The sequence below is a fragment of the Nipponia nippon genome, unplaced genomic scaffold, assembly GCF_047370975.1.
Source record: "Nipponia nippon isolate SJK-2023a ecotype South Korea unplaced genomic scaffold, ASM4737097v1 scaffold_7, whole genome shotgun sequence".
NCBI lineage: Eukaryota > Metazoa > Chordata > Aves > Pelecaniformes > Threskiornithidae > Nipponia > Nipponia nippon.
Window position 1 is genome coordinate 10,228,652 of NW_028262391.1, and position 24,743 is coordinate 10,253,394.

The 24,743-nt window shown below is 49.0% G+C and overlaps 2 protein-coding genes and 1 long non-coding RNA gene across 5 annotated transcripts in view; 2 read left to right on the forward strand and 1 right to left on the reverse strand.

Moving 5' to 3' along the window:
* SIAH2 (siah E3 ubiquitin protein ligase 2) lies at positions 1 to 12,887 on the forward strand. Its single transcript, XM_087738681.1, has 2 exons — positions 1 to 3,083; positions 11,415 to 12,887. Exons 1-2 carry the CDS (start codon positions 2,376 to 2,378, stop codon positions 11,970 to 11,972), a joined length of 1,266 nt encoding a protein of 421 aa, XP_087594807.1. The 5' UTR covers positions 1 to 2,375; the 3' UTR covers positions 11,973 to 12,887.
* On the reverse strand, positions 3,094 to 23,643 carry LOC148050800 (uncharacterized). 2 transcript variants are annotated; one of them, XR_015700318.1, is made up of 8 exons: positions 23,505 to 23,643; positions 22,083 to 22,182; positions 16,790 to 17,894; positions 14,107 to 14,294; positions 11,631 to 11,693; positions 10,184 to 10,294; positions 8,033 to 8,122; positions 3,094 to 6,394 (listed from the first exon to the last, which is right to left on the reverse strand). It is a non-coding gene; the product is annotated as an uncharacterized LOC148050800 (long non-coding RNA). The 2 variants fall into 2 exon arrangements; XR_015700317.1 differs by lacking the exons at positions 8,033 to 8,122; positions 16,790 to 17,894; positions 22,083 to 22,182; positions 23,505 to 23,643 and adding an exon at positions 15,366 to 15,498.
* The window catches only part of ERICH6 (glutamate rich 6), an 11,835-nt gene continuing 3,291 nt past the window's right edge, over positions 16,200 to 24,743 (forward strand). The window contains exons 1-9 of one of the 2 annotated variants that reach the window (XM_087738680.1): positions 16,200 to 16,275; positions 16,637 to 16,752; positions 18,418 to 18,464; positions 18,567 to 18,683; positions 21,222 to 21,323; positions 21,401 to 21,558; positions 22,566 to 22,633; positions 23,476 to 23,637; positions 23,785 to 23,866. In XM_087738680.1, coding sequence (XP_087594806.1) covers positions 16,641 to 16,752; positions 18,418 to 18,464; positions 18,567 to 18,683; positions 21,222 to 21,323; positions 21,401 to 21,558; positions 22,566 to 22,633; positions 23,476 to 23,637; positions 23,785 to 23,866 — 848 coding nt within the window. In that variant the 5' untranslated portion in view covers positions 16,200 to 16,275; positions 16,637 to 16,640. Of the gene's footprint in view, positions 16,276 to 16,348; positions 16,753 to 18,417; positions 18,465 to 18,566; positions 18,684 to 21,221; positions 21,324 to 21,400; positions 21,559 to 22,565; positions 22,634 to 23,475; positions 23,638 to 23,784; positions 23,867 to 24,743 lie in introns of those variants that run through there. The other variant, XM_087738679.1, reaches the window with a different exon arrangement.

Sequence of the window (24,743 nt, forward strand, 5' to 3'; positions counted from 1 at the left end):
CTGTTTTACAAATCGTCTTTTTACTGCAAATAACTATTGCTATGGCATAGACACGGTAACCTACAGCGTTGCAGGGAGCCAGGCTATGGTTATCTCCAGAGACCGGTGTCTTTGCTAGCGGAGGATCAATAACCGGGGAAGCCAGTGGCAGCCTTGTACCTTTCTGGCACTTATTCGACCAGCTCAGAGTCTGACTCGTGCTTTCCCATTTATCCCAAGCAGAAGAAATGGACTCTATTCAGAGTATCTTTAAACCAGACACCAACCTCCTAAAAACTATTTTGTACATTATTTATTTAGGAGGAGTCTTTGGGGCTGCTAAAAAAAATGTGGGATAGCCACATTCTGACATTGAAAAAAATATTTTTTATATACAGAGAGAGGTTAAATAACATATTTTTAAATTACCCTGTATTATTGAAAGCACAGAAAAACCACATTTTATTTGTATAAACATCCACACCGTTCCAATCTATTTGTGAAAAGGCTCTTATTTTTCCTCTTCCCTATACCACAGAATATATAATAAACCATAAACCAAGTAAGAGGTCTTCTCCAAGACCACAGGACTATTCTGGCCTTGTTTTCATGCCAGGCCGTGGGATCAGGGGGCAAAAGGGCTCAGCACTCCAGGATGGAGACAAGAATCTCAGGGCCTATTGACTTTGATTCTCTAATCTCAAAAGACACACTCATATGCCTATGGCAAAGTTTCTCAACAGCTTTTACAACCCAAGTTCTCTGTTTTGTTTTGATACAACCTATAGGTAAAAACAACAGAGGGAAATTTCTCAAAATCTTAGCAACTCAGTAGCCTTTTTTAGTCCATATATTGTACGGCCATATAATTCCTAGAGAAAATGGTACAAACATCTCAATTATACCGTGTCTGAACCTATTAAACATTTTTTTCCGAGCAGTTAGTTATCAAGAGTTTGGCTTTCTGTTGTGAATTCAGTTTTAATTGGAACTGGTTTGGTAAGCCATCGGTGAAGATTTTAAGCATAATTTTATTCCAAGAGGCCAAAATACTGTCATTCTTTGAGAGCGATTTTTTTTTAAACTACTCAGTGTAACTTGCAAATCTTTCCTGAGTGCCATCTAACTTCTAGGGCACGTGGAGAGACGGCTGTCATAGGCTTCATTCAGTGCAGTGCTTGGTTCCTATAAAAATCCAGCAAGAATTTAGGTGCTCATTCCCATTTGTGCTTTCCTGGTGAGGTCCACCCTATGATCTCGTTAATTTGTACCTTATAAAGTGCAAGGCCTTTTCATTACACCCGAATGCACGGTGTATTATTGAATGACTTCTCAAAATAGCAAAGGAAAACAACCTGTAAAACTCTCTGTCAGGGGAACTGTATACAAAAGGATTTTTTTCTCATTTCTTGGCCTGTGCCGTCTTGCAAGGTTTAATGGAACTTTACAACTGTGAGAAAAAAAATCAGGCTTCGGGTAATAAGCCATCTTCTTTTTAATGAAAGTTTTTTAATGAAAGTTGAGCACAGATAGCGCCTTAATTGAGAATTCTGCGAGGCCTGGAGTCAAGAATGAGTCACACAGCTGCACATCCTAAAGGAACTTTGATAATAACACCACTTCAGCGAAGCCTTAAAAATGCTCGATGTGGGTATCTCGGAAGAAAGTACTGCTCATTTAAGGAGGCAAATTGCAAGGAGAACTCTTGGGAAAATAATACAGGTGAGAAAAACTTGCCCATTCTGCTGACAGGGGAAATAACCTGGTACGACGAAGCTCGTTTCTGGTCACCCTGATTGTGTGCAGGATTCTGTACGAAGCAGGTGAGAACCGCACCTACGCCCAGAGCGAGGAGAGCCACGGCACCCCAGGGCCAGGAGAACATTGGACAAGCAGCCTATACGCAGATACGCCTATTGAGCGATGGCTCCACCACCTACAAGCAAACGCTCTTCTTTATTCCTCAGTCCTGCTGTGACAGGAAAGGGATTTTGGAAGATTTCTGTCCTGGGACTTCAGCGCCTTCACGTCTCCAGCGTTACTGAATCAGAAGACGTGCAAAGAACCAGATTTATTTTTCCCCGAAACTTTGTTTCTCCGGGGAACGAAAACAGCCCAACTCCTTTCCTTGGCTGGTCCCCACGTGTAAAACCCGAAGGAAGAAAATACCGCATTCTAAACAACATTTCGGTATGTCAATATTCAACAATGCTGAATAAACATTCAACACCTCGGAACAGCCCCAAACCCCTTTTATTGCTCTTGTCCACGTTTATCATCGCTACGCCCCCCGCCAGCACCGCCTCGGCCCGGGCCCGGCGCTCCCAGCGCACGCAGGGGCCACCCCCGGCACCGCGGCTCGGCCGTGACGCAGGCAGGCGGGCGGCTGCCGCGCGATGACCCAAGAAGTCAACGGCAGCCCCCCGGGGGGGACGGACGGACACACGACACGACGCCCCTTCCCCACCCCCCTCCCCGCCAGCGCGGGGGCCGGTGGCCCTCGCCAGCAGGGGGCTGGGTGCGGACGCGGCGCTACCTGCCCCGTTACCGCGGACAGCTCCCTCGCGCACCCCGCCGCGCTCCCGCCTCCGCCGGCCCGGCCCCGCCGCAGGCCCCGCCCGCCCGGAGCATGCCGGGAGCGGGGCGGAGGCCGCGCGCAGCCGCCGCTCGCCGCAGCGCCGCCTCCCTCCCTCCCTCCGGCGGCCCGATGGTGGTGGCGGCGGCGCGGCGCGATGAGCCGCCCGTCCTCCGCCGGCCCCGGCGCTAGCAAGCCCTGCGGCAAGCAGCAACACGCCCCGTCGCCCGCCGTCGTCCTCCCGGGTCCCGGCGGGGCCTCTCCTCCGCCGCCTCCCCCCCCTCCGCCGCCTCCTCCCCCGCCGCAGCAGCAGCAGCAGCAACATCACGAATTGACCTCGCTCTTCGAGTGCCCCGTTTGCTTCGACTATGTGCTGCCGCCCATCCTGCAGTGTCAGGCCGGGCACCTGGTCTGCAATCAATGCAGGCAGAAGCTGAGCCTCTGCCCCACCTGCCGGGGCTCCCTCACCCCCAGCATCAGGAACCTGGCCATGGAGAAGGTGGCCTCGGCTGTGCTCTTCCCCTGCAAGGTAAGGGGTTTTGCAGGGGGATCCCATCCCCCTGCCCTCTGTCTTAAAACTTTCCCCCCAAGCTCCTTTTCCTCAAGGAAAAGGGCGGGTGGCGATGCGATGGTCAAAAGAAGGGAGAAAAACTTTTTTTCTCGGTGGAAAAGTTTGGGTGTTGGCGGCTCGCAGTCATATTCCATCCCCTCGGCAAGAAGCGCAGCGGAAAAGCTTACCCATTTGGGTGTTTCGGTATAAACACGGCCTCGAAGCGTGGGGTTTTTTTAACAGCAGAGAACAGCGTGATCCTCTTTCAGCCCGAAAGAAAAAAAAAAAACAAATAATCTTTCACTTCCAAAACCATGTGAACCAGCTGGGGTAAGTACGGCGTTGTGCTCGGCCGTGTCTGCGCTGGCCTTGGATGGGTGCGCTGAGCGGGCTGAGGAGGGGAGAGCAGACTGACGCAGAATTTCCCGATGGGTTTATGTCTCATCTTCATTGCTAGTTCAATACAGAAATATTACGAGAAGACTTTAAGGAGCTTTCTAAGGTTCATCCAACATAAGCAATAGCAGGTTCACTTGGCAGTTTGTAGAAGGTGATGATTTCTTGGCATTTACAATCATGCCCACGCTGAAGATACCCGAGGAGTCCCCTCCCGCAACAGCACATGGGACTGATCCAGAGCCACTGCAGACAGCAAAGCCGTAGCTCTGCCAAGTCTTCATTTGCTGCTGGTCCGTGTCCCCCTCCTCCTTTTATTTCTTCCCCTTCATAAACACAGAACAGAAAAGGAGGCGCTTGCTGGCCTTCATTAGCTTGTTTCATGGTTCTGCAGGTTTCTAAAGTAAAATAAGATGATGGGAGTGCCACCAGTCTTTAAAAGCAAAACTTCTAATGATTCTTTATAATTCACTGAAAATCCTGCTCTACATTTTGTCCTAGTATTTGGCATAATCAGTAGATACAAAGGCTAGATTTTTTTTTTCTTCTTTCCCTAGTTATTTTAACCTATGCTGGTGCTCAAAAGTGTTTTATGGAGGTAGCAGAAATCTCTCGTTAGTTCGCTGCAGCCCTCCTTTGGAAGGGCAGGGGCTGGTAAGCTGTCAGGTCAGTAACTACACCTGAATTGTTCTTTTTTCAAGTCTGTTCTGTCTCAGCACTATTTCAAGTATTCAGATTAAACATGTACGTCTCATTTTGTAAGTGAGTTTTCTATTTAAAAGAACTAGGTGAACTGCTCTAAAGTGCGTATCCTTCCTGACAGACATTTGCCAGGATGGCAGATACGTACAGGCAGGCAATGCTGAGCGGGTCCTTTTTATGTCCTCCTGGAGCCCCTCGATGCTCATACCTCCGTAACATCAAAAGCACTTTAAAACCACAGGCTGAAGTGATGGAGGGACAGATACAGGAACTGCTGGAGCCGTCGCTGATGTGGAATATGAGAAGAAAGTTTTAAAATACAGAGTTGTCCGTGGCAAGGTGGAGAGCCGTGGTCGTGCTGGCAGTGGGGCCGACGGAGCCGGAGCAGGCACTGCCAGGCTCCGGCAGCACGTGGTGAGCTTTCTGGTGAGAGCTGCGAGCAGGCACTCGTCACCTCTGCCTGGAAAAGCCGGTCCCTAGCAGCAGCTTTGCCCGGCCAGCCTGCCCGAGCATGGTTAAGGATGTGCAGGGAGTAACGGCACCTCCGGAGCGAATCGTCTGTGTCGACTCCTGCAGCACAGCGGGGCTGGTGGTGAGAGCCCCGTCTGCCTCGCGGGGCTGGCTGGGTCACAGGATGGGATGGCTGTCGGCATCTCGTGGAGCTTTTGATAGCGTGGGGCTGTTTCACCGCTCACCGTTGAACGGGAGTTAACCTCACCGTGGCAATAACAGATGGAGCGCAGCGGTGGGACGCAGGTCCTCTCTGCTGAGCACGGCAACAAGTGCAGCGAGCCACACGCCCAGCTGTGACCCAGTCTGAGCCCAAGGGAATACAAAGAGCCCGTGCGGGCTCTTCACGGAAATGCTGGCCTAGTTCTCATTTTCTAAAGTGTTTCGTCGGTCTCGTCTGTGACAGCTGGTATTCCCTGCTTGTCCTAAATGAAACAGAAACATCCGTGCTGGAGTGGCTCCCCGGACCGGAGTCCTGACAGCCCTTCATTGCACTGAGGTGCAGCTCTGCTGCCCACAGGGTGCCAGTCTGTCCAGCAGCCAGACTGCCAGGCAGGATTCCTGCCTGCTCGTCCCCACGCATTGTGGGTAAACAAAGTGTGGGAGAAGGAAGAAAAAGCCTACAGACTCTTCCCCGTAAAGAGGAGATGATAAGACATTCCTAACTTTACCTGTCAGACATTACTTTACTCACTTGGTAACAGAAAGGTTTCTTAAGCCCTTAATTGATGGGATTGGCTTCTTCACCCCTTGAGGTTTGCTTTCTCCATGGGTAGAGGAGTAAGCAGCAACAAAGAGAAGTATGTCTAAAAACACACCCCCCGGGAGAACTGAATAGCGATCCGTGCGTCTGTCAGGCAAGTTCTGGTTCAGGTGTATCAGCTGTAAACACTTTTCCAGTTGGGCATTCTGTAAATATAAATAATAATAAGGCAGCTAGCACAGGTCAGCCAGTTAAGAAAACAGCCTTTCCAAAAATTCCTCCAAGTGTCACTCCTGTGGTTGATGCCGTGCTCTTCAAAGCAGGGACTTGGCAAAGGAGGGATGCTGGTCAAGTTGGCAATGGCTGAAGCAAGTGCTGGGGATCAGGCACCTCAGTGTCTTGGTTGTGGGACTGGGAGAGTTTTGGCTCTGATCCAGCGGTGTTTTGGTGGTCTCCGCAATAACCCAAGGTGCAGGTCTGTGCTGGTCAGCATGTCAGGGGCTGCCGCTGCAGCAGGCAGGAGGCCGGACTGGGCTCGTGCCGACTTGGAGCTTGGTTTGGTTTCTTAGTACAGCACCTGCAAGCCAGGTCAGAGCTGAGAGAGCTGGAGAGGGACTGAACCAGCAGCCTGTCGGCATGCCGGCAGGACATCGAGTTCCTCCGCGCCACGCTGCTGTGGTCACACATGCGCCTGTGAGTTGCCTAGCTCAGACCTGCGGTCCCGAAAATACGGCGCTCATGGAGCCCTGTGTCCCAGACCATGCTGCGGTATGACCCGTGTGGGAGCATGCGTCCTCCCCACACACCAGCGTCCGCTCGTGAGCTCTCCATCCCCCACTCGTCGGGCACCCAGAAGCTCCTTGCGGAGGCAGAGGTGTAAATGAGTCTCTGCTCCTCTTCCCTTGCACACCCTCTCTTTTATGTGGATTTTTTCTGCCGTGAGCAATTCCTGCTCTGCTGCTTTCGCTGTTCCCAAGAGCTGCAAAGTGAAATTAACACGCATTAATGTTTTTCACTCTCACTTCTTGGGCCCAGAAACAGCAACAAACAGTCAGTGCTGTAGTTCTCAGTCAGTGCTTATGTAGGTCGCAGGCAGCTAGCGGGGAGGTGACCCACCGTGCCCCTCGGCGGTGGGTGCCCATCGGGTGCTGCAGCAGCACCAGGGGTTTCGGCAAGAACTGCCCTACTCTGCAGCTGGCGCACACCAGCCCGGGCCTGACTCACCTGTGGTTTTCACTGTGTTAAGGGAACCTGACGTAAGCTTTCAGAGAGAGGGGGAAACTTAGAGCTCCAGAAAATGTGAAAGAACACAGAGATGGTCGTCTGTCCGGAGGAGGTCCCTGCACTTCTAGAGATAACTGTGAATGGCACCCCAAATAAATAGGACTGAGACACGACAGAGCCGACAGAAAATGGGGATTTGGTGTTGCCCGTGGCTATAGCTGCTTTGAGGGTTGTTCTTTTTAAAATGCTTTAAGAAAGAATTACTGTTATTGCATCTCTGTGCTTTACAGGGCTTCTGGAAAAAAATCTATAGGAGGATTTAAATCTTAAAATCACAGTAAAGCTACTGAAAATATAAAATGCCTTTTAGTGCTCTAAGCAATCTGCAGAAGATAAAATCATAAATACACTCAAACTCCTAATTAATGAATGCCAAAAGGAATTAGTTATTTTCTTTCATCTTTTAAATAAGTGCAAGTGGAAAATAATATAAAGGTGCTATCTAGTTTTGAAGCTGACTTAATTTGGATATAGGTCCTTCTGTAACTTCAGGATTTTTGTTCAACACTGCCTATGAAAGAAAATAAATCTTATGAATTTGAAGCTGCATGAAGAGAACCAGAATCCGTTTTCACAGCAGTGCGTGAGATACGCTGCGATTGTTAGCTGCTAAACTTGGAACTGTGACCTGGCTAGCTGAGCGGCGTAGGGTGGAAGAGGCGTTTCTCGATTTAACCACTTCATCCAAAGTCTGCGGGAAAGCAAGTCAAGTTGTGAGTGTTCTCTGTTGTCATCAGCAGAACTGCAGTCCTCATGCGGCCATGAGTATTAGCCGAGATCTGTGCCCTGCTGTGTTTTGCTAGCCTTTTGTGGTGGGACTTGACAAAGATGTTTGTGCCTGAGCGATCTTGGCGTGGCCATGGAAATGACCTGGGAGCAGCACCCCTCATCTGCCCTGTGTAAAACTGCAGGCAGTTCCTGCTTCCATTTCAGTTTACAGTAGAACTTGCCTCCAACATACACACCCAAAAACTAGCCCAGCACTAAGGAAATATTCAATAGCAAATTCAGTGTTTGTTTACACACTCATAGCAGCCCAGTTGGGCAGCTATATCAATGGCATTTAGCAATGTATAATAGGGAAAAAGAAACAAACAAACAAAAAAAACCCCCAGAACTTCTGCATAGGTACACCAGTGAATTCTCAGTGCTGTGATTAATTCAACCTAACAGTAAGTTTTACTTAGAATAAAGGAAATTACTTTTCCAGTTATTACATACATTAAAAAAATCTAAGTACACAGGGCTTGATTTTTCAGGGGATTGAAACCCCATTCTTGCCAGCTTTCCTAGGAGTGGTGATGCTCTGCATCTTGGAAGCTAGGACAGATACCTCACATGAAGAGTCTTCCAAGATCCTTTAACACAGCCATCTTTAACTGGAGATACCACCATGTTTCTGAGTTTCCAGATGCTTCTGGTCCTTTTGAAGAAGAGTGAATCCAGTAAATTCCTTGTACTGTACTCTTACACGTTGTTTTGCAGAAAAAAACTGAAAGTCTTTCTGCACCTCACAACCAACACTTTGGATTTAAAAAGTGGAAGGCATAGTGAGACTGTATATAAACTGAGAAGTCTTAAATAACAGCAGACTAATCGCTTGCTTTAATTTTCTTTAGACAGGCAGTAGGAGGTAGGCAGAACCGCTCTATGTCCTTAGACCACCACTGCTACACCATCAGTTCAAGGGAAAGCATGATGGGTTTCCCACGTAAGCAAACAACTTGCAAACAGAAATTGCACGTTCATGTTATTATTGTATACAAACTTACTCCTGTATATTGTCCAATGCTGCCTCTACAGCCTCTTCAGAGCTTTAATTTAAAAAAAAAAATGTCATTTTAAAGATTTTAAGCAAATATACTAAACCTAAATAAGGTCACACTTCCTATTTCCAAGACATAGTAGACTCTAATAAAGCGGTGGGCTTTTTTCTGATAAAAATGCATGTTTATTTTGTTTTTAACTGAACAGACATCCCTTACACATAGGGGTCAGCTTACATCACCCTAGCTGCGCATGTGCATAGAGTCTGCACGCTCTATATGAAATGACACAATGCTCTCTAGTCCTTTCCCAGGTGAGCCATAACAGCAGACCCAGCACTGCTGGCAGAGCAGAGTTTGTAAATGCACTCTGGCAGGCAGCTGGCTGTGGCCTGAGCCAGTTTCCTCACCGCTGCGAGGCTCTGGAAAGCACAGAGGCTTGCCATTTTCTGGGCTGGACCTCACTGTGCATCCCTGGGGGAGCTCCCTAGGATCATTGCTAGACTGGGCTGAGCACCTGTACCCAAGCTTGAGTGAATGCTTCGGAAGGCTGGAGGGAGCTTAAAAGCAGGGACAGATGTTTTACAAACCACTGGAGGAGAGAGAAGCACAGGAGGGTCTCAGTCCTCGTTGGGTCCCTGAACACTGCTGACACACATACAGGAGCAGGCAGGCCTCTTCTTTCCAGAAGCGTTATTTGTATCTCACGCTACTTTTATACTAAAGGGAGAGTCTGCTGGCTGGAGCAGCAGGGATTTGGACTTGGCAGTCTATTCGCAGCTCTGCTACTGATTTCCCATGTGGCTTCAGACAAGTTACTTCTTTAATCCTGTGTCCCTGCCTGCCTTCATTTACAGGGTTGATAATATGGGCCTGCCTCTGCTGAACACTTTCAAGCTTAACTGATGTTTTCTGAATGCTTTAGGACACTCGGAAAGCTATCCTGTCAAAGTCAAGTTCAGAGCAGCACACGCAGAGTGACATACGTGGCAAAAACATGGCATGCTAAGTCATGTATATGGTGATGAGCTCTGAGCTGGCTCTTTCCTCTTAGAGAATACAGTGCTAAACAAATGACTGAAAACAAGTACATAATACTTTCCAGTATGGAATACTAGAAATGATGAGAAGGGCAATGAAAAAGCAGAAAACAGTCACGCCAGCCCAGGCATTAGTGCCACACCTGCACTGTTAACACCATGCACAGCCCTGGCTCCCTGTCTCAAGGCAGACGTGATAGAAGTGGAAAAGGTGCACGGGCCAAGTAACTCAAAGGTATTGTATAACCTGTACACAGGGAGAGACGAAGCAGGCTTTTGAGGGGTATGATAAAGATCAATGACATTTGCCAAGCAGCATGAAGACGGCAAGTCAGTTTTTGCTGTTCACTGTCTCCCACCATTGGTAGGGCTTCTCACCAAATGAAACTCATAGTGATGGGTTTGGGAGCACACAAAAGCAGGTACTTCTCACAGTGAAGGGCAAAGCTACCGCTATTTGCTCATCTTGTTTTTACGCTCTCACTTCTGTAGTCACCACTGGTTGCTTTCATGTAGACATCTGGTTTCGCCCAACCAGCAGCGTGTATATCCGTACTAATTTTGTTAATGAGGTTAGACTCGGAGCCGCTCTTCAACATGTTGCATGATGGAAGTGTTAATGGGAGTATGAATGCGGGAAAAGCCAGCAGGCTGGTGGGGCTGGAAACGTACACGTACCTGGATAGCTGCGCTACGCAGCAAGCAGGGCAGCAGGCATGGCAGACCGTGCATTTGCCGTGATGGAGCTTCTGCCTTTGGCAGGAGGACGCCTTGTTCCACTGCAGCGCCCTGCAATAAAGCCGTTAGCAGAAGATTAAGCAGCAGAGGTAGACACAGTAAGTGAAGGCTCACGTTAACTCTTTATGGCTTATAAAACAAGCTCCTCTAGAAGCACAAGGTCGAGTTTCTGTCCCAGTATTTTTAGTGCAGTATTCCTAGTGTTTGCAGCATGGGTGACTTGCACCTTGGGCATTTAGCCCTTTGAGCTGAAACTTCTTGCGCACATACTAGCCCAGAAATAATCATTTACACCTTGGTTATATCTGTCCTCAAGGAAGCGTCATAGTGTCCGTAAGCAGCCACGCACGCATGTTGTAACCTGCGTGATAGTGTTTGTTAGCAGTGGTGTTGGTATCACTACAGATGCCTACAGACTGGGGGAGCTGTGCTCTTGGGGAGAATAGGAGAGACTTTTTCTCTCTCTCTATGGAGGTAGCGTGAAAGCAATATGGTCAGTGTGGACCACTGAACTGACTAGAAAAAGGAAAAGCTTCCCCAGTTGTTTAAAACAAATTAACCCTCTAAAGTGCCCAATGACATTAAGGGAGGTTAGATGGTACTTACTTGTGCGCTAGCTCTATGCTCAGTGAAAAATTGTCCTCACTCTTGCCACTTCTCACAACTGCAGTGTTGAAACTGTTCCAGTGTTCAAAAAAAGCTGTGGGGAACCTGCATTTGAATTTAATGGAAGTGCTCTTGCTCTGTGATGGTAATAAGGTACATCTATTAAAAGTACTACACTCTAGTAGCTGTTTGCTGAAACTAGAATCCTTTGTTCTTTTTAAAGAAAAGAAAAATACAAACCAGGAGCACTTCAGCTGATCTGGACCGATCAGATCTAACGACAACAGCAAATCTAACTACAACTCAGCCTTACAACCCGTTTTATCTGAGTGCTTGCATTAGAAAAAAAACAACCACAAAAGACAAGAAGAATCTATTTTTTAAGTGGAAACAAAAATAAGTAGAGCTCGGCTCTGAATCCAGGGCTAAATAGAAGTATCTAATGTAAAATTTGCAATGAGAACAAGAGTTCTGGTTGATCACCAGTGTTTCCAGTTGACAGGTGGGAGCAGCAAACACTAGTGCTGGTGCCTTTCCTGACAGCTTGTATTTGGTCTTTTTCCAGTACGCCACAACAGGCTGCTCTCTGACACTCCATCACACAGAAAAGCCAGAACACGAAGACATCTGTGAGTATCGTCCCTACTCCTGCCCATGCCCTGGTGCCTCCTGTAAATGGCAGGGATCCTTGGAAGCCGTGATGTCCCACCTCATGCATGCCCACAAAAGCATTACCACCCTTCAGGGAGAAGACATCGTCTTTCTTGCCACAGACATTAACCTTCCAGGCGCGGTTGACTGGGTGATGATGCAGTCGTGCTTCGGTCACCACTTCATGCTGGTGCTGGAGAAACAAGAGAAGTACGAAGGTCACCAGCAGTTTTTTGCCATCGTGCTGCTCATCGGCACCCGTAAGCAAGCGGAGAACTTTGCGTACAGACTGGAGCTGAACGGCAACCGCCGCCGGCTGACCTGGGAGGCAACGCCCCGCTCCATCCATGACGGGGTGTCTGCGGCCATTCTGAACAGCGACTGCCTAGTTTTTGATACGGCTATAGCACACCTTTTTGCTGACAATGGAAACCTCGGCATTAACGTGACTATTTCTACATGTTGTCCATGATGTATTTGCATAGCTAGCAAAACCTAGGCTGTCTGGACATAGTGCTTTACGTTCACCAAGGGTTTTCTTTTTGTTCTGTTTTTTTTAAATGATATTCAACTATGTCATCATGTATGCTAAGGTTCCTAACTAGCCAACATTTTTAACTTTGGAGAGAAGAGAAACAAGAGTGTCCTGTAAGTAATACGAGTGGGAAAAGGTCTTTTTAAATTCTTGGGTGCCTTAGGAAGATTCCCCACACACGGTCACCTTTTTTAATTTAATTATATTTTATTTAAAGAGTGCTTCCATTAGACATGTAGCTTGAGAGACTTGAAGGGCTGCATTCCTGTTTGGAGCGCACCTAAAAGCCCTTTCAGGAGGAACACAGACTTGCTTTCTCACTGGTGAGCTTTCATAACAGTTTTTAGTAGGTGGAAAAGGAAAGAAATCAAGCAACCTCTTACAAGAGAAGTTGTGACTCAAAGGGGAACAATAGGTACTTCAGTGTTGATACTGCATTTCCTGCTACCTTATTAAAAAGGGATGGGCATTGGATCATTTGCTGTGCTGTTAAAAGAAAAAAGGGGAGGAGGGGCTGGGGTGAAGCATGGCAGGTTTCACAGAGCGTGGGAATTGCCCGCTCCTGTCCGTTTTAGGGGGATCAGTGAGCCCAGCACACGGCACAACCACTCAGAGCTGGGTACAGGTGAAAGCAGGAGGCACACATCTAATGTATCTCAAACAGCTAGAGCCAATAATATAGAAATATACTCAGCTGTCCACGTGCAGCTTCCCTTGGAGACATACTTGACTTGATTATTGTAAAATACTAATAATATAGCGAGAGCTTTATGGCCAGTGTCGCGTCATTTGCTATTTAAGTTTTGTTGCCATATTTACGTTTATTTTGTAATAAATATTTTGCAAAAACTACACTGCATAGCATGCTGTGCTAACATGCGTGTGCATGACAGTAGCTGTTGCTTCCCGGTTGCTTTGTGGGCTCTGCCTTGCTGGATCTGCTGGGCTTCCCCCGGCACAGGCTGGCTCACCCAGGCGAGTGGCAGGATGCCACAGGGCTGAGGGGGTGCTGGCCCCCCGCCACCTCCCAGCCCTGCCGCTGGAGAGGGCCACTTCGCGGCACAAGCAGGAGAACCGGGTGGGGATTTGAGTCACAGGGGCAACAGTGACAGCCTGACTCGTGCAAACCGAAATCGCGGTCTGTCACCGAAGCTGAATCTGTCTGCAGCTCCCCCTCTGCGACCAGAACCTTCTGTCTGAATCACTCAAGAAAAATACTAGCTCCACGTATGGCTTTGCTGAATATTAAGATGTTTGCCATTTGGAAGAGGCAATGAGCTGTGAGGTGACAGAGTCCGCTGAGTTATTCAGCAGTAGGAAGCCTCATGATAGTGGAAAACTAAATCTAATGTGACAGGTGAAGCTTGGTGTGAATAAATATAATACATAGGGAGGAAAACCAGTCCTAACTGCGGCCCTCCAGGGAAGAGCTCGTTGGAGTTATGACAGAGTGCTATGCAAACGTCACCCAATGCCTGGTAGCAGTCCCCAGAAAAGCACACGAGAGAATGACGAGGACCGTATCAGCAAAGGGAAGCTTGTTCCGGCCTTGAGAATTTGGAAGTGACCATGGTAAAAACCTCACAAGGAACGACTCTAATCTTTTCGTATCCAGTTCCTATAAAGATCCTACATTTTATCTCATTTACACTGTGCTGGCAGAACTCCAGTGGCATCAGACAGGTGAACTAATTTACTCCTGCTTAAGCAGGAGCAAAGCAAGCTCTGGCTCTGACAGGCGTCAGCACCTGTGCTGTCAGCAGAACTTGTTAAGCAAGAATTCCTAAGGATTTGATTCATTTTCCCATATTTCAGCAACATTTATAGTGGAAGATAATTTTTCTTACTGACAGTTGGGACATAAGAGCTTTTTTGTGTAAAACAAAACTCTGAAGCGTGTCTTTGATTATAGCAGGATTAATGAAATTAATAAGTTAACATTATTTCATTAGGTCTTTCCACGCCATTCAGTTCTGAAGGAATGGCAAACTTTTGTTATACCTCACAGCAAAAAAACCCCCAACACCCGGTAGCTTTTCTGACTGAAGCTGAATTTAGGATAAAGGAATACCTCAGCTGCCAAAAAGTGATGTGTTTCCTCTTCAGATCGGTGAACAAACAGGTGAGATTCGTTCCAGCACTCGATCAAAGCGTTTCAGGTGTTCTTCCCTACGCAGCCGGGCACAATGCAACTGGTACAACTTCCCAAGGGTGATGTCCGAGGGCCAGAGGCAGGAGAGGCTTGCAGGGCACCAGCACCTTGCCAAGGGAAGCAGCAGCACATCAGTAAATGCGTGAAAGTTCCTCAAAATATTCAGAAAAAAGTTACTGAGGCCAGCCTGGTTTTCTTAACAAAACTCCTGTTCACCAACAAAGCGACCTGACTTTGAAATGGATGGTGAAACATACCTGGAGACAACTCTGCCCAGGAGCTGGGGGCAGCAAGGGAGCTGCAGCCGGCAGACCTCCCTGCCGCAGGGAGCTCTCCCACCGCCCAGCCGGGCTACAGCAAACAGCCCGCGCCCAACAGCCCCTCTCAGCTGTACTCCAACACCGCCTGTGAGCGGTTAACTGCAGAAGGCGATATCAGCGACTGAGAGTTGTGCCTGTGAAGCAGTTTTTCTGTTGAGTCGCTGCACTATATTGTTGACAGTTCTCCCTAAAACCAATTTCCAGTTTAACCCCAAAGCAAAATGCAAAACCCCCTAGGGACTGATGAATTTATAGCAAGAGTATGGCACAACATGAGTGGTTCCCAGCTGCAGCTGTGCCAGCATCGGGCTGCGTGCTGTTAGGACAGGCACTCGCCTCCATCCATGCTGCAGCCAGAAGCGAGAGCTGGGGCAATACCAGGCTCTGCGCCAACTGACGGTGGAAGCAATCCCCCAGGACCCCGCTGCTACGGGGAGCTATCGGCACCAGCGCCGGCTGAGCAGTGTGTCCAAATGCTGCACTCATACCACTGGCTGCACCTCAACATAGAATCAGAGAATCGTTAGGGTTGGAAAGGACCTCTGAGATCATCGAGTCCAACCGTTAACCGAACTGCCTGGTCCACCTCTAAACCATGTCCCTAAGCACCACACCCACATATTTTTTTAATACTTCCAGGGACTGTGATTGCACCGCTTCCCTGGGCAGTCTGCTCCAATGCCCAACCACTCTCTCCGTGTAGAAGTTCTTCCTAATATCCAACCTAAACCTCCCCTGGCACAACCTGAGGCCATTCCCTCTCCTCCTATCGCTTGTTACTTGGGAGAAGAGACCAACTCCCACCTTGCTACAGCCTCAATATATTCTTTCCATTTTTAAAAATGAGTTAAGACTTACTTATTTTGTTGTAGAACTCAGGCTTGTAAGACAACTGCAAATTCTTATACAAAGTCCAGATAACGTAGCACATATGCGTTGTCCTAAGGAGAATCTAAAGCCTGCGTTTGTTTGCAAACGACGTATCGGAAGAAAATTGCTTTCTTTTTTTCTCCAAGCTGTAAGTGCAGAAACCTCGGAGGGATTCAACAGCACCTAGTCCTACAGGAGGCGTCAGCAATAGATGTATAACAAGCATATGACAGAAATGTAAGAAATCTGTATAGGCAGGTGTTTCGGGTGCAGTTCACGTCCAAACAGGCAAGTCACACCAGGTTTTGTGACCAGCCTTCCACCTTCAGCCCAGCTCCCGTTTCAGGCCAAAGGCTGCAGCTCAGCTCCAGCCGTGCATCGAACCCAGAGCAGCGGGCTGCAGGAGGGCCAGGCCAGCGGGAGGATGGACCGGGAGCTTGCCCGGGCCCGCAGCGCAGCAGCTCGGGAGGCCCCATCACCCACCGCCTCGGGCTCCTGCAGCTCCCGCCCCGCCCCGGCCACCTCCCGCTCCCTTGGCTCACGCCTGACCGCAGCCTCCCTGCCCCACCGCCACGAGGGGCGGCTCTACCCCCCCGGCCCCAGACCCCAGCTTTACGAGGCGCCCACAACCGCCGGCAGAGGAACCGCAGAGCCGGAGCCGCCGCCCAGCGCCCTGTGCCGCTGAGGGCCCGGGGCAGAGGGACCCCGGCAGCCCCCGGCGCCCGCTCCGGCCCAGCCGCTCCCCTGCCCGCCGCCGCCCCGGCAGCCCCCGCGCCCGCCGCGTCGCCCTGGAAACGGCGCGGCTTCGCCTCCCTCTGGGGCGGGCGGGCCGCGCCGCCCTGGGCTCCCTGAGGCGGGACCGGACCGGTGGGTAGCGCCGGCTGCAGGGAGACCCGAGGTAAGGGAGGTCCCCGGCCGCCACCCGGCTCCCTGCCCTTCTCAGCCGCGCTCCAAGCGTTGCACGTACCGGCCCCATCGCCCGAGAAACCGTGGGGAGGAAGGAAAGCGGCGGAGACGGCGAGCGACCGGCCGCGGCCACCCGGGGCGAAAGGCGCCTTCGGGCAGCCGTCAGAGAGGATGCAGCAGGCACCTTCAGCCACGGCAGCAAAACCGCGGTCAGGCCCCGCTTGCTATATCTAAACCGCTCGGATTTTTAATTAAATACATTACGGAAAAGTGTCCTTCGTTAGTATAATCAAGGGCAACTGCTTTGAAGTCATTCTGCACGACTAATAGGTGGGTTTGTGTCTTAAATTAAGGGAAATGGAAACGCCGGGCAGCGTCAAACCCATCGCGATGCAGAAGCTGCCGGGAATTTCAGTGTCGATGCAGACAGAAGCGAGCTGGCTTCATGAACAGGCCCACGGAAAACCAAGTAAGAAACAGCGTTGTTCAAGAAAGAGGTTGCTCACCAGTATTGTCTTTCACTCAGGCTGCCTCATACCCCAGCGTCTTTCATAGAAGACACAAGTTTGCAATTTCCCAGAGATGCTTTTGCAAACTGGCGGCAGGCCCAGGAGCAGCCCCCAGGAATCCCCCTCTGCGGTCCCCTCCTTAACCCCTCTGCAGAGCTGCTTCGAAATGAGCCTCTGGGGCCCCGCTAAGCGCTCAGGGACGCCCTGACAGCCAGCAGGCCTAGGAGCGCTCAGCAGATGGCAGAAATAGCGTATTGTATTCCTCTGAGAGGTACTGGCAAAGCCTCTAAGGAGAGCTGAAAATACATCAGCCTCTTTTCTCCTCCCGCCCAGCTGAGTCATCCCCGCACGTGACCAAGCAACCAGCTCCTTCGCTGGCCCGCTGCAGTACAGCGTTGTACCGTAGCACGCAGCATATTGGTGGTACTTGCTGCCTGAACCCATCCCTTTTGGGCACCACACTGAACAGCCTTTGTGCTTGACTTTCGATGCCAGGCAGCCCTCCTCTGTAGGAGGACGTCTCCCACATCTCACATGCCTCTGAGAGCAGGAGGAGTGATCTGGGCCACAAAACACAGCACACCAGCTGAAAGTACCAGGGAAACCTGCGTGCAGATCCATCCCAATAGAAAGGGGGCATGCACAGCCCATGACAGATAAACAGCACTGTTTGTTTGGAAATGCACTGTGAATGTGTTTGCAGGAGAAAAACATCGTAGGCTTTGTACTTTAGGTGGAGCTTCACGAGTCCTTGGGATGACTGTCACTGTAACGGTCAAAGTACAGAATAACCAAACTTGTGCCAGCAGTAAATCATCTACCTGGGTTTGGATGCAGCAGCGGTAGATAGAGACGATACAGAAGCTGCAAAGCCCATTAGAGAGGGCAGAGTAAGAACATGGAGCATCCCCCTGCTCTGAGCACTGTGCCCAGGCTTCCCTGCGTCCCTCGGTGCCACGGTGCACCCAGAGCCGTGCCCCGGCTGCGCAGCTCCACTCGTACACTTTGCGCTCCCTGAAGTCACTTCTCAGGTGGGGTTTACGATCGGTTACTCTCTGTGACACAGCTTGATTGCAGAGGGTGATAACTACATGTCTTTGAACTGCAATTTAAAGTAACCAAAGTTCAAGCAAATCAGCAGCCACATCATTCAGCCTTCTAAAAGTATAAGCAAACCCTTCATTGCACTCAGCTTCATTGCAGCATGGACTGCACTTGGACATGAGAAAAAACTTCAGTCGTCTCTACAGCTCTTTCTTCTTAGGACAAGAGAGGCTGGAAATGCTTTAGAGGATAACGCAATATTAGATTAGTGCTACAAGTCACTGACCCCAAGCAATAAGCCGTCTCCATGACTTCAGTGGGATGATTTTGTAAAGCCCCGATCCAATGTCAGTGCCCGGTTCAAGTCCCTCGGGCATTTGGGAAGGGTTACATGCAGATCCAGGGCCACCCTTCTGAAAGCGTAGGACCGAGTCTGGTAAAAAGGTCTCAGGCAGCCAATGTGGTTGGCGAGAGAAGGCTGGCATGCCGAAAGAGGACCAAAACAAATGTGTCTAGAAGATAAGCTTTCTGAGAACGCAGCACTGCTGTTCAGTAATCCTCATTATCGCTATTACTTGCAGCCCTGTCGGAAGACTTCAGCAGCTTAGATGTTTTGTGTGACATGGAGGTAAGGACACACCCAGGTTGCATATATACATTCTTTGCTTAATGGTTTTACCCCTGAACAAAGATATGACTCCACATCGCTTTTGGTATTTTCCACTTTGAGTTCAAAGAAGATTTTGTGGAGCTGTTCAAGAAATCGCTGTGCACTCTCCCCTCCGTTGGCCTGCCTACCCTTCTGGCCTACAGACCCAAATCGGCACGAGAAAACATGCAGATTGAGGTGAGTCAGTGGTGGGTGTTCCCTACTATGTGGCTTTTTTGTTTATTTTAATTCCTACGATTCCCATGTAGAAAAAAAAAAAAAATGCCCTTTGCCAAGCCAGTGCAGAAGTTCCTTTATGAAAGGGTTTTTGTTTTGTGAGGCTGTTGAAACGATGCTTGTTGTGCACACCTAAACAGCAAGAGGCTGTGCAACTCCTTTCCCTGCCGCCACATCCTATGTTGAAAATTTCCTAGCAGAAGATTTTGCCCTTTGGCTAAAACAGAGATACAAAATTTATATAAATACTAGGTATACAGTCATAGAATCATAGAATTGTTTAAGTTGGAAAAGACCTTTAATATCATCAAGTCCAACCATTAACCTAGCACTGCCAAATCCACCACTAAACCATGGCCCCGAGCACCACATCTACACGTCCTTTAAATACCTCCAGGGATGGGGACTCAACCACTTCCCTGGGCAGCCTGTGCCAGTGCCTGACAGCCCTTTCAGTGAAGAAGTTTTTCCTAATATCCAACCTAAACCTTCCCTGGTGCAACTTGAGGCCATTTCCTCTCATCCTATCACTTGTTACCTGGGAGAAGAGACCGACCCCCACCTCCCTACAGCCTCCTTTCAGGTAGCTGTAGAGAACAATATGGTCTCCCCTCAGCCTCCTCTTCTCCAGGCTAAACAACCCCAGCTCCCTCAGCCGCTCCTCACAAGACTTGTGCTCCAGACCCTTCACCAGCTTCGTTGCCCTTCTCTGGACACGTTCCAGCACCTCGATGTCCTTCTTGTAGTGAGGGGCCCAACACTGAACACAGGACTTGAGGTGCAGCCTCACCAGTGCCCAGTACAAGGGGACAATCACTTCCCTAGTCCTGCTGACCACGCTATTCCTGATACAAGCCAGCATGCCATTGGCCGCCTTGGCCACCTGAGCACACTGCCAGCTGATATTCAGCCATCTATCAACCAGCACTCCCAGGTCCTTTTCCACCAGGCAGCTCTCCAGCCACTCCTCCCCAAGCCTGTGGCATTGCATGGGGTCGTTGTGACCCAAGTGCAGGACCTGGCACTGAGCCTTGTTGAACCTCATCCAGTTGGCCTCGGCCCATCGATTCAGCCTGTCCAGATCCCTCTGCAGGGCCTTCCTACCCTCCAGCAGATCAACACTCCCCCCAACTGATGTTGTCTGCAAACTTACTGAGGGTGCACTCGATCCCCTCGTCCAGATGATTGGTAAAGATATTAAACAGAACTGGCCCCAGTACTGAGCCCTGGGGAACACCACTTGTGACTGGCTGCCAACTGGATTTAACTCCATTCACCACCACTCTTTGGGCCCAGCCATCCAGCCAGTTTTTTTACCCAGTGAAGAATACACCTGCCCAAGCCATGAGCAGCCAGTTTCTCCAGGAGAATGCTGTGGGAAACGGTGTCAAAGGCTTTACTGAAGTCTAGCTAGACAACATCCATAGCCTTTCCCTCATCCACTAAGCAGGTCACCTTGTCATCAGGTTCGTCAAACAGGACCTGCCTTTCATAAACCCATGCTGACTGGGCCTGATCCCCTGGTTGACCTGTATGTGCCGCATGATGGCACTCAAAATGATCTGCTCCATAAAGAAAAGTAAAAGAATACAAGCAGGGCATAGAGTTTCCTGTAACCCTTAGCAAAGTCAAGTCATCAAAGAGAGTTAATCCTAGGCATGAGGTGGGGAGCAAGGGAATTTCCAGGAACTACGCTCCAGAGACACCAAGTATTTCAAATTAATATGTTCAGAAAAGGAGTTGAATGAAAACACTAAACATGTAGTATAGTAAATGAAGTATAAGTGAAGGGCACCAGCTAAGTGGCCCGGAGCAAGTACCCTTCACCCCTTGCTGCTGCGGCAGGATGGCTGCTGCCTCTCTGGGGAGCACTGAGCTAGGCGTGCTGCCCTTGGCATTAGACATGAAACGCAGCAGCATGCTCTTGGCAGTGGCAACTTCTATAACTCAGTTTCAAAATGTGTTTTCAAGAAAATAGATATTTCTTTCAGAATATCTAGTACCCATCCTCAAAATATATCCTGCAGCAGCCCTGATTTGCATCTGGTCAAATATGCTCAGCTGTTTTGTCAACAAATCTCATCTCCTCGCAAAATTCCCCACAGATTTTCCTATGACCAACAGTGAAACAATCAGGGAGCTTTTTCTCTCCAAAGCTCCAAGCAATGTATTTTAAAAAGTTAATGTGTCAGAGTACTCAGCTACAGCGTTCTGCATGCTCTGAAGCTTTCCCTTGGAAGGAATGGGTCTCATAAATACTACAGTCCTTCCATTTCTTTGAGGTTATTTATTTACTTACTACAGATCAGCTTTTCTTTTTGGTGTTTTGAGTTAAATCCTTCCAAGATATCACAGACACAGAGCTGTTTTAAGAGCTCTTACACGTTTTATAATGTTGCATTTTGAGCAGAGCCCTCTTTCCCTCAAGATAAAATGAGGATTTGCATGCTGATACCCTTTCTGTCCTCCTCCTGTTCTCTCTCCCCACCTCCACTTCAGACAGAGGAGGACTGTGCTCCGAGGTGCGAGTACTGTGGCAGCCTGCTGAAGCCATTCCCTTCCTCCGAGGACGCTTGCCCACCACCACAGGATTACGAATCAGTAAGCTGGTGGGAAAGATTAGCAGAGGTTTGCTGCGGAAAGGCCCGCTCTTGTGGCACCGCTCTTCTGCCTTTCAGAAATTCTGCTGCGAGCGTAATCGAGACCTCTACGAGTTCATTGTAAACGAGAGGAAGAACCACGAAGGTGCCTGGAGCGTTCCCATTGCTGTCGGCCCCCATGAATCCCGCAGCACCGAAGCCGACAGGCTGCTGGCAAAGGAGAGAGCGTACCAGAGGTACCGTGAAATCACTACAGGGAGAACTGGGGATCAGGTCTGTATAAGGAACAACAGGCAACTCCAGAGGGAAAAGAAGCATTAAGAAAATGAAACTGCAGCAAGAGGGAATGAAAGAAGAAAAGAATTTGCTTTAGGCAACACAAGTTCATATTCTATCTGGAGCCTCTTGGCTTTTCTCTTATCAGGCTGTATTAGAGGGTGGCAAGGTATGTGCTAAGTAAAGCATTAATTCTGCTGCTGACAGCTGTAATATCTAGAGACAGGTAGAGCCAAAACGCACGATTGCAGCTGTGGGAGGGATAATATTTGGGTCTAGCTTTTACCTCAGCTGCTGAAACAAAGCTTGAATTTGTATTTCTCTATTTTGCCTCATAACCTGTGACATGCATTTGGATTCCAGTTTCCAGAGTCATGAAAACTCTGCAAGTTTGACTCCTGCTGGGCTGTTTAGCAGGAGGCCCAAAGCTTGTACAAATATCTAAGCCTGTGGCATAGGCTTAAAGAAAAGTAAATCAGCATACCTGGAAGTTAACTGTTAGTTTCCTTGAAGATCCTTTGCAGTCTGATGGTGCGAGTACCTCACGTTATGTACAGAGCATAAACCAAGGCCATTGTCGGACACTGTCAAATTTATAGGAAGCTAGGTAAGAACGAAATATTCTTGGAGATTAGCTGTTTTCTTGATCTTGTGGGCAGCTCTCCTTCTCTTCTACATAAAATCTTGATACAAAATCCATTACAATGTTTAGCTCTGCTGGCACTAGGGCTGATGTGGTTGCAATCACAGAGTCTGTTCACTGAAATCTCTATATGGAGCAATTCCTTTTTGCCGAGATATTATTATTTTGGCGATATGCCGTCGCCTCTAACTGTTATTTGCAATTATGCGAGTGGAGAGGAACACAAGTTTCTGACCCTCTTTTTCTACAGCGAGGATATACAATAGTTCTAGCTTTCAAAACAGGCTATATGGAATGTATCTCAGGAATGCTTTCATTTTCCAGGCAGCAGGAGAGACAAATGGCCAGACAGTTAGCTTTCCTGGCAGCAGAGACGATGAGCGGAGCTGAACGTGAGTTTGCATTTCCTTATGTATTTATTTATCTTTATTGCAACAATGAATTCAGGGAATTGCTTGTCTCTAATTGAACAGGAGGATTTATACAGCGACCTGTTAGTTCATTGTCAAGCATGCAATCCCATTAAATTAGACACTGCCATATTAAATAATCCCTCACATGAAAAAACAAAAGCAGTTACATTCCCATTGCACAGAGAGGATCTCCTTGCTGTAACTTTCAGTATTTGTATCTGAACGTTTCAGCTGAGATGCACAGAAATTGACCCTAGAGAATAAGTTGGCAAAACCAAGCCCTTGGAAGGTAGGAACTGCCAGAGTTAGGGTGATCAATGCTTTGCCTAATCAGGTGAATGCTCCACTGATTCCTAGCCCAGGCTGTGAGTGACTGAGCAGCCCTTTGGATCTAGCTATAAAATCACAGGCATTTTGACTAAGAACAGATGAACTAGATTTACAATCTGGGCATATTTTCACAGAGGATAGCAGGGCACTGAGGCTTTTGCAGCACCAAGGATTTCAGATCGTCAGCCCTCTGGAGCATGGAGCCATGAATGCTATCCAAAAAAGTCATTCTTTACCCACACAGATATGTATAGATACATAACTGAAAAAACTACATCTTTTTTCATAATCCTGTTCTCTGAAATAGCTGAACACTTTGGACTGTCCTTGTTAGATAGAAAATATCCCAAGACAGACTCCCAGGATGGAGCATTTCAGCCAGAAATTCGCACTCCACCAAGTTACAGCCTCCCAGCAGAGACGCCAGGCAGCCCTGACACCAGTGCTACCAGCCCTACCCAACGCACACAAACCCTCCCTTTGCTTTCTAGGTTCAAATCAAGCTAGCACGATTTCCTACCTGCTTTCTCGGGAGCCCCCATCACCAAAGGGCCGGACGCTGGTGCCTAGTGAGAGAGCAGCAAAGCCCGAGGAGGAGCCCATCTCCTACAGCATCACCTGCTGCAATTTTACCCCTGTGGGTGGAAAGGCAAGTAGCTGCTGCCTGATGGCAATGGGCTGCACCTTGGCTGTGCCCATGCTCCAGAGCAGCTGGAGCCCAGCACCTGCCTGCCTTTAAAGGGCAGCTGGTGCAGGACTGCTCTCATCCATTTTGTCCTTTCCTTTCCAATCTTAGGTAGTGAAGAATGAATTGTTGGAAAAATACTACAAGCATGGAGGGAAATTCCTTACCATGCTTCCAGATGGAACAGCGCAGTTATTGTATCCTTTACAGGGTTCATTTACCTGCATTAATCCAGGTTGCAACTGTAATTTTAAGTGTGTCCTATGCTTTATCACAGAATAACCCAGTCCACCACTCACGCTCGCTTCCACAGTCCAAAAAAAAGCAGTAGTGAAACCGCTTACACAGCTGTTGGTCTGAAGCTTTTCAGATCAGCCAGTAGCTTTGATGAAGGACAGGCGCTTGTGTCTTTAACGCCCAGCTTAGGAAGTGCACTGGCCCAGTGTTCAGACCCATTCCTGAGCTCTGGCCGCCCGTGGAAGGGTGCTGCTGGCCAAGGGGTCCCTGTGGTGTGGGCTCTGAAAGCGCTCAGCCCCGTCCTTCCCCAAGGGACAAACAGGCACAACGTTTCGCACTGGCACCAGCACAGCGCTGACGTCTCCGTCCTGTGGGCAGACGTACGTAAGAGGTGCACAGAGAAACGGAAATTACCAGTGTAACTAACTGAGAGACTGTTTGAAGGAATAAAAACGTGACAGTTTCATCAAAGGCCCCCATACCTTTCAGGCTGCCTTTGCTATTATTTAAGCCATAACATTTTAAGCCACCCGTGCTGTTTTTCCTTACTGTGGCTGACTTCTTTCTGACCCGGGGGTGTATGAAAGCGTACCTGAGCTCTGCCACCAAAGCAAACAGGGGCTTGAGACTACTTCTCTGCTCTGCCCTCCAGGCTGCCTTCATCCCAGGGATGCTGCAGGTCACGGTGGCAGCAAATGGCACAGTGCCATAAACGTGTCCACTCACGGCAGCAAGTCTTGCTGGAGGGAAACCCCAGTGAGACACAAAATACCTGCTGTTTGGATACATTCAAGACAGGTTTCACAGGCAAGGGCTTTTTTTCCCCTGGTGTTTTTT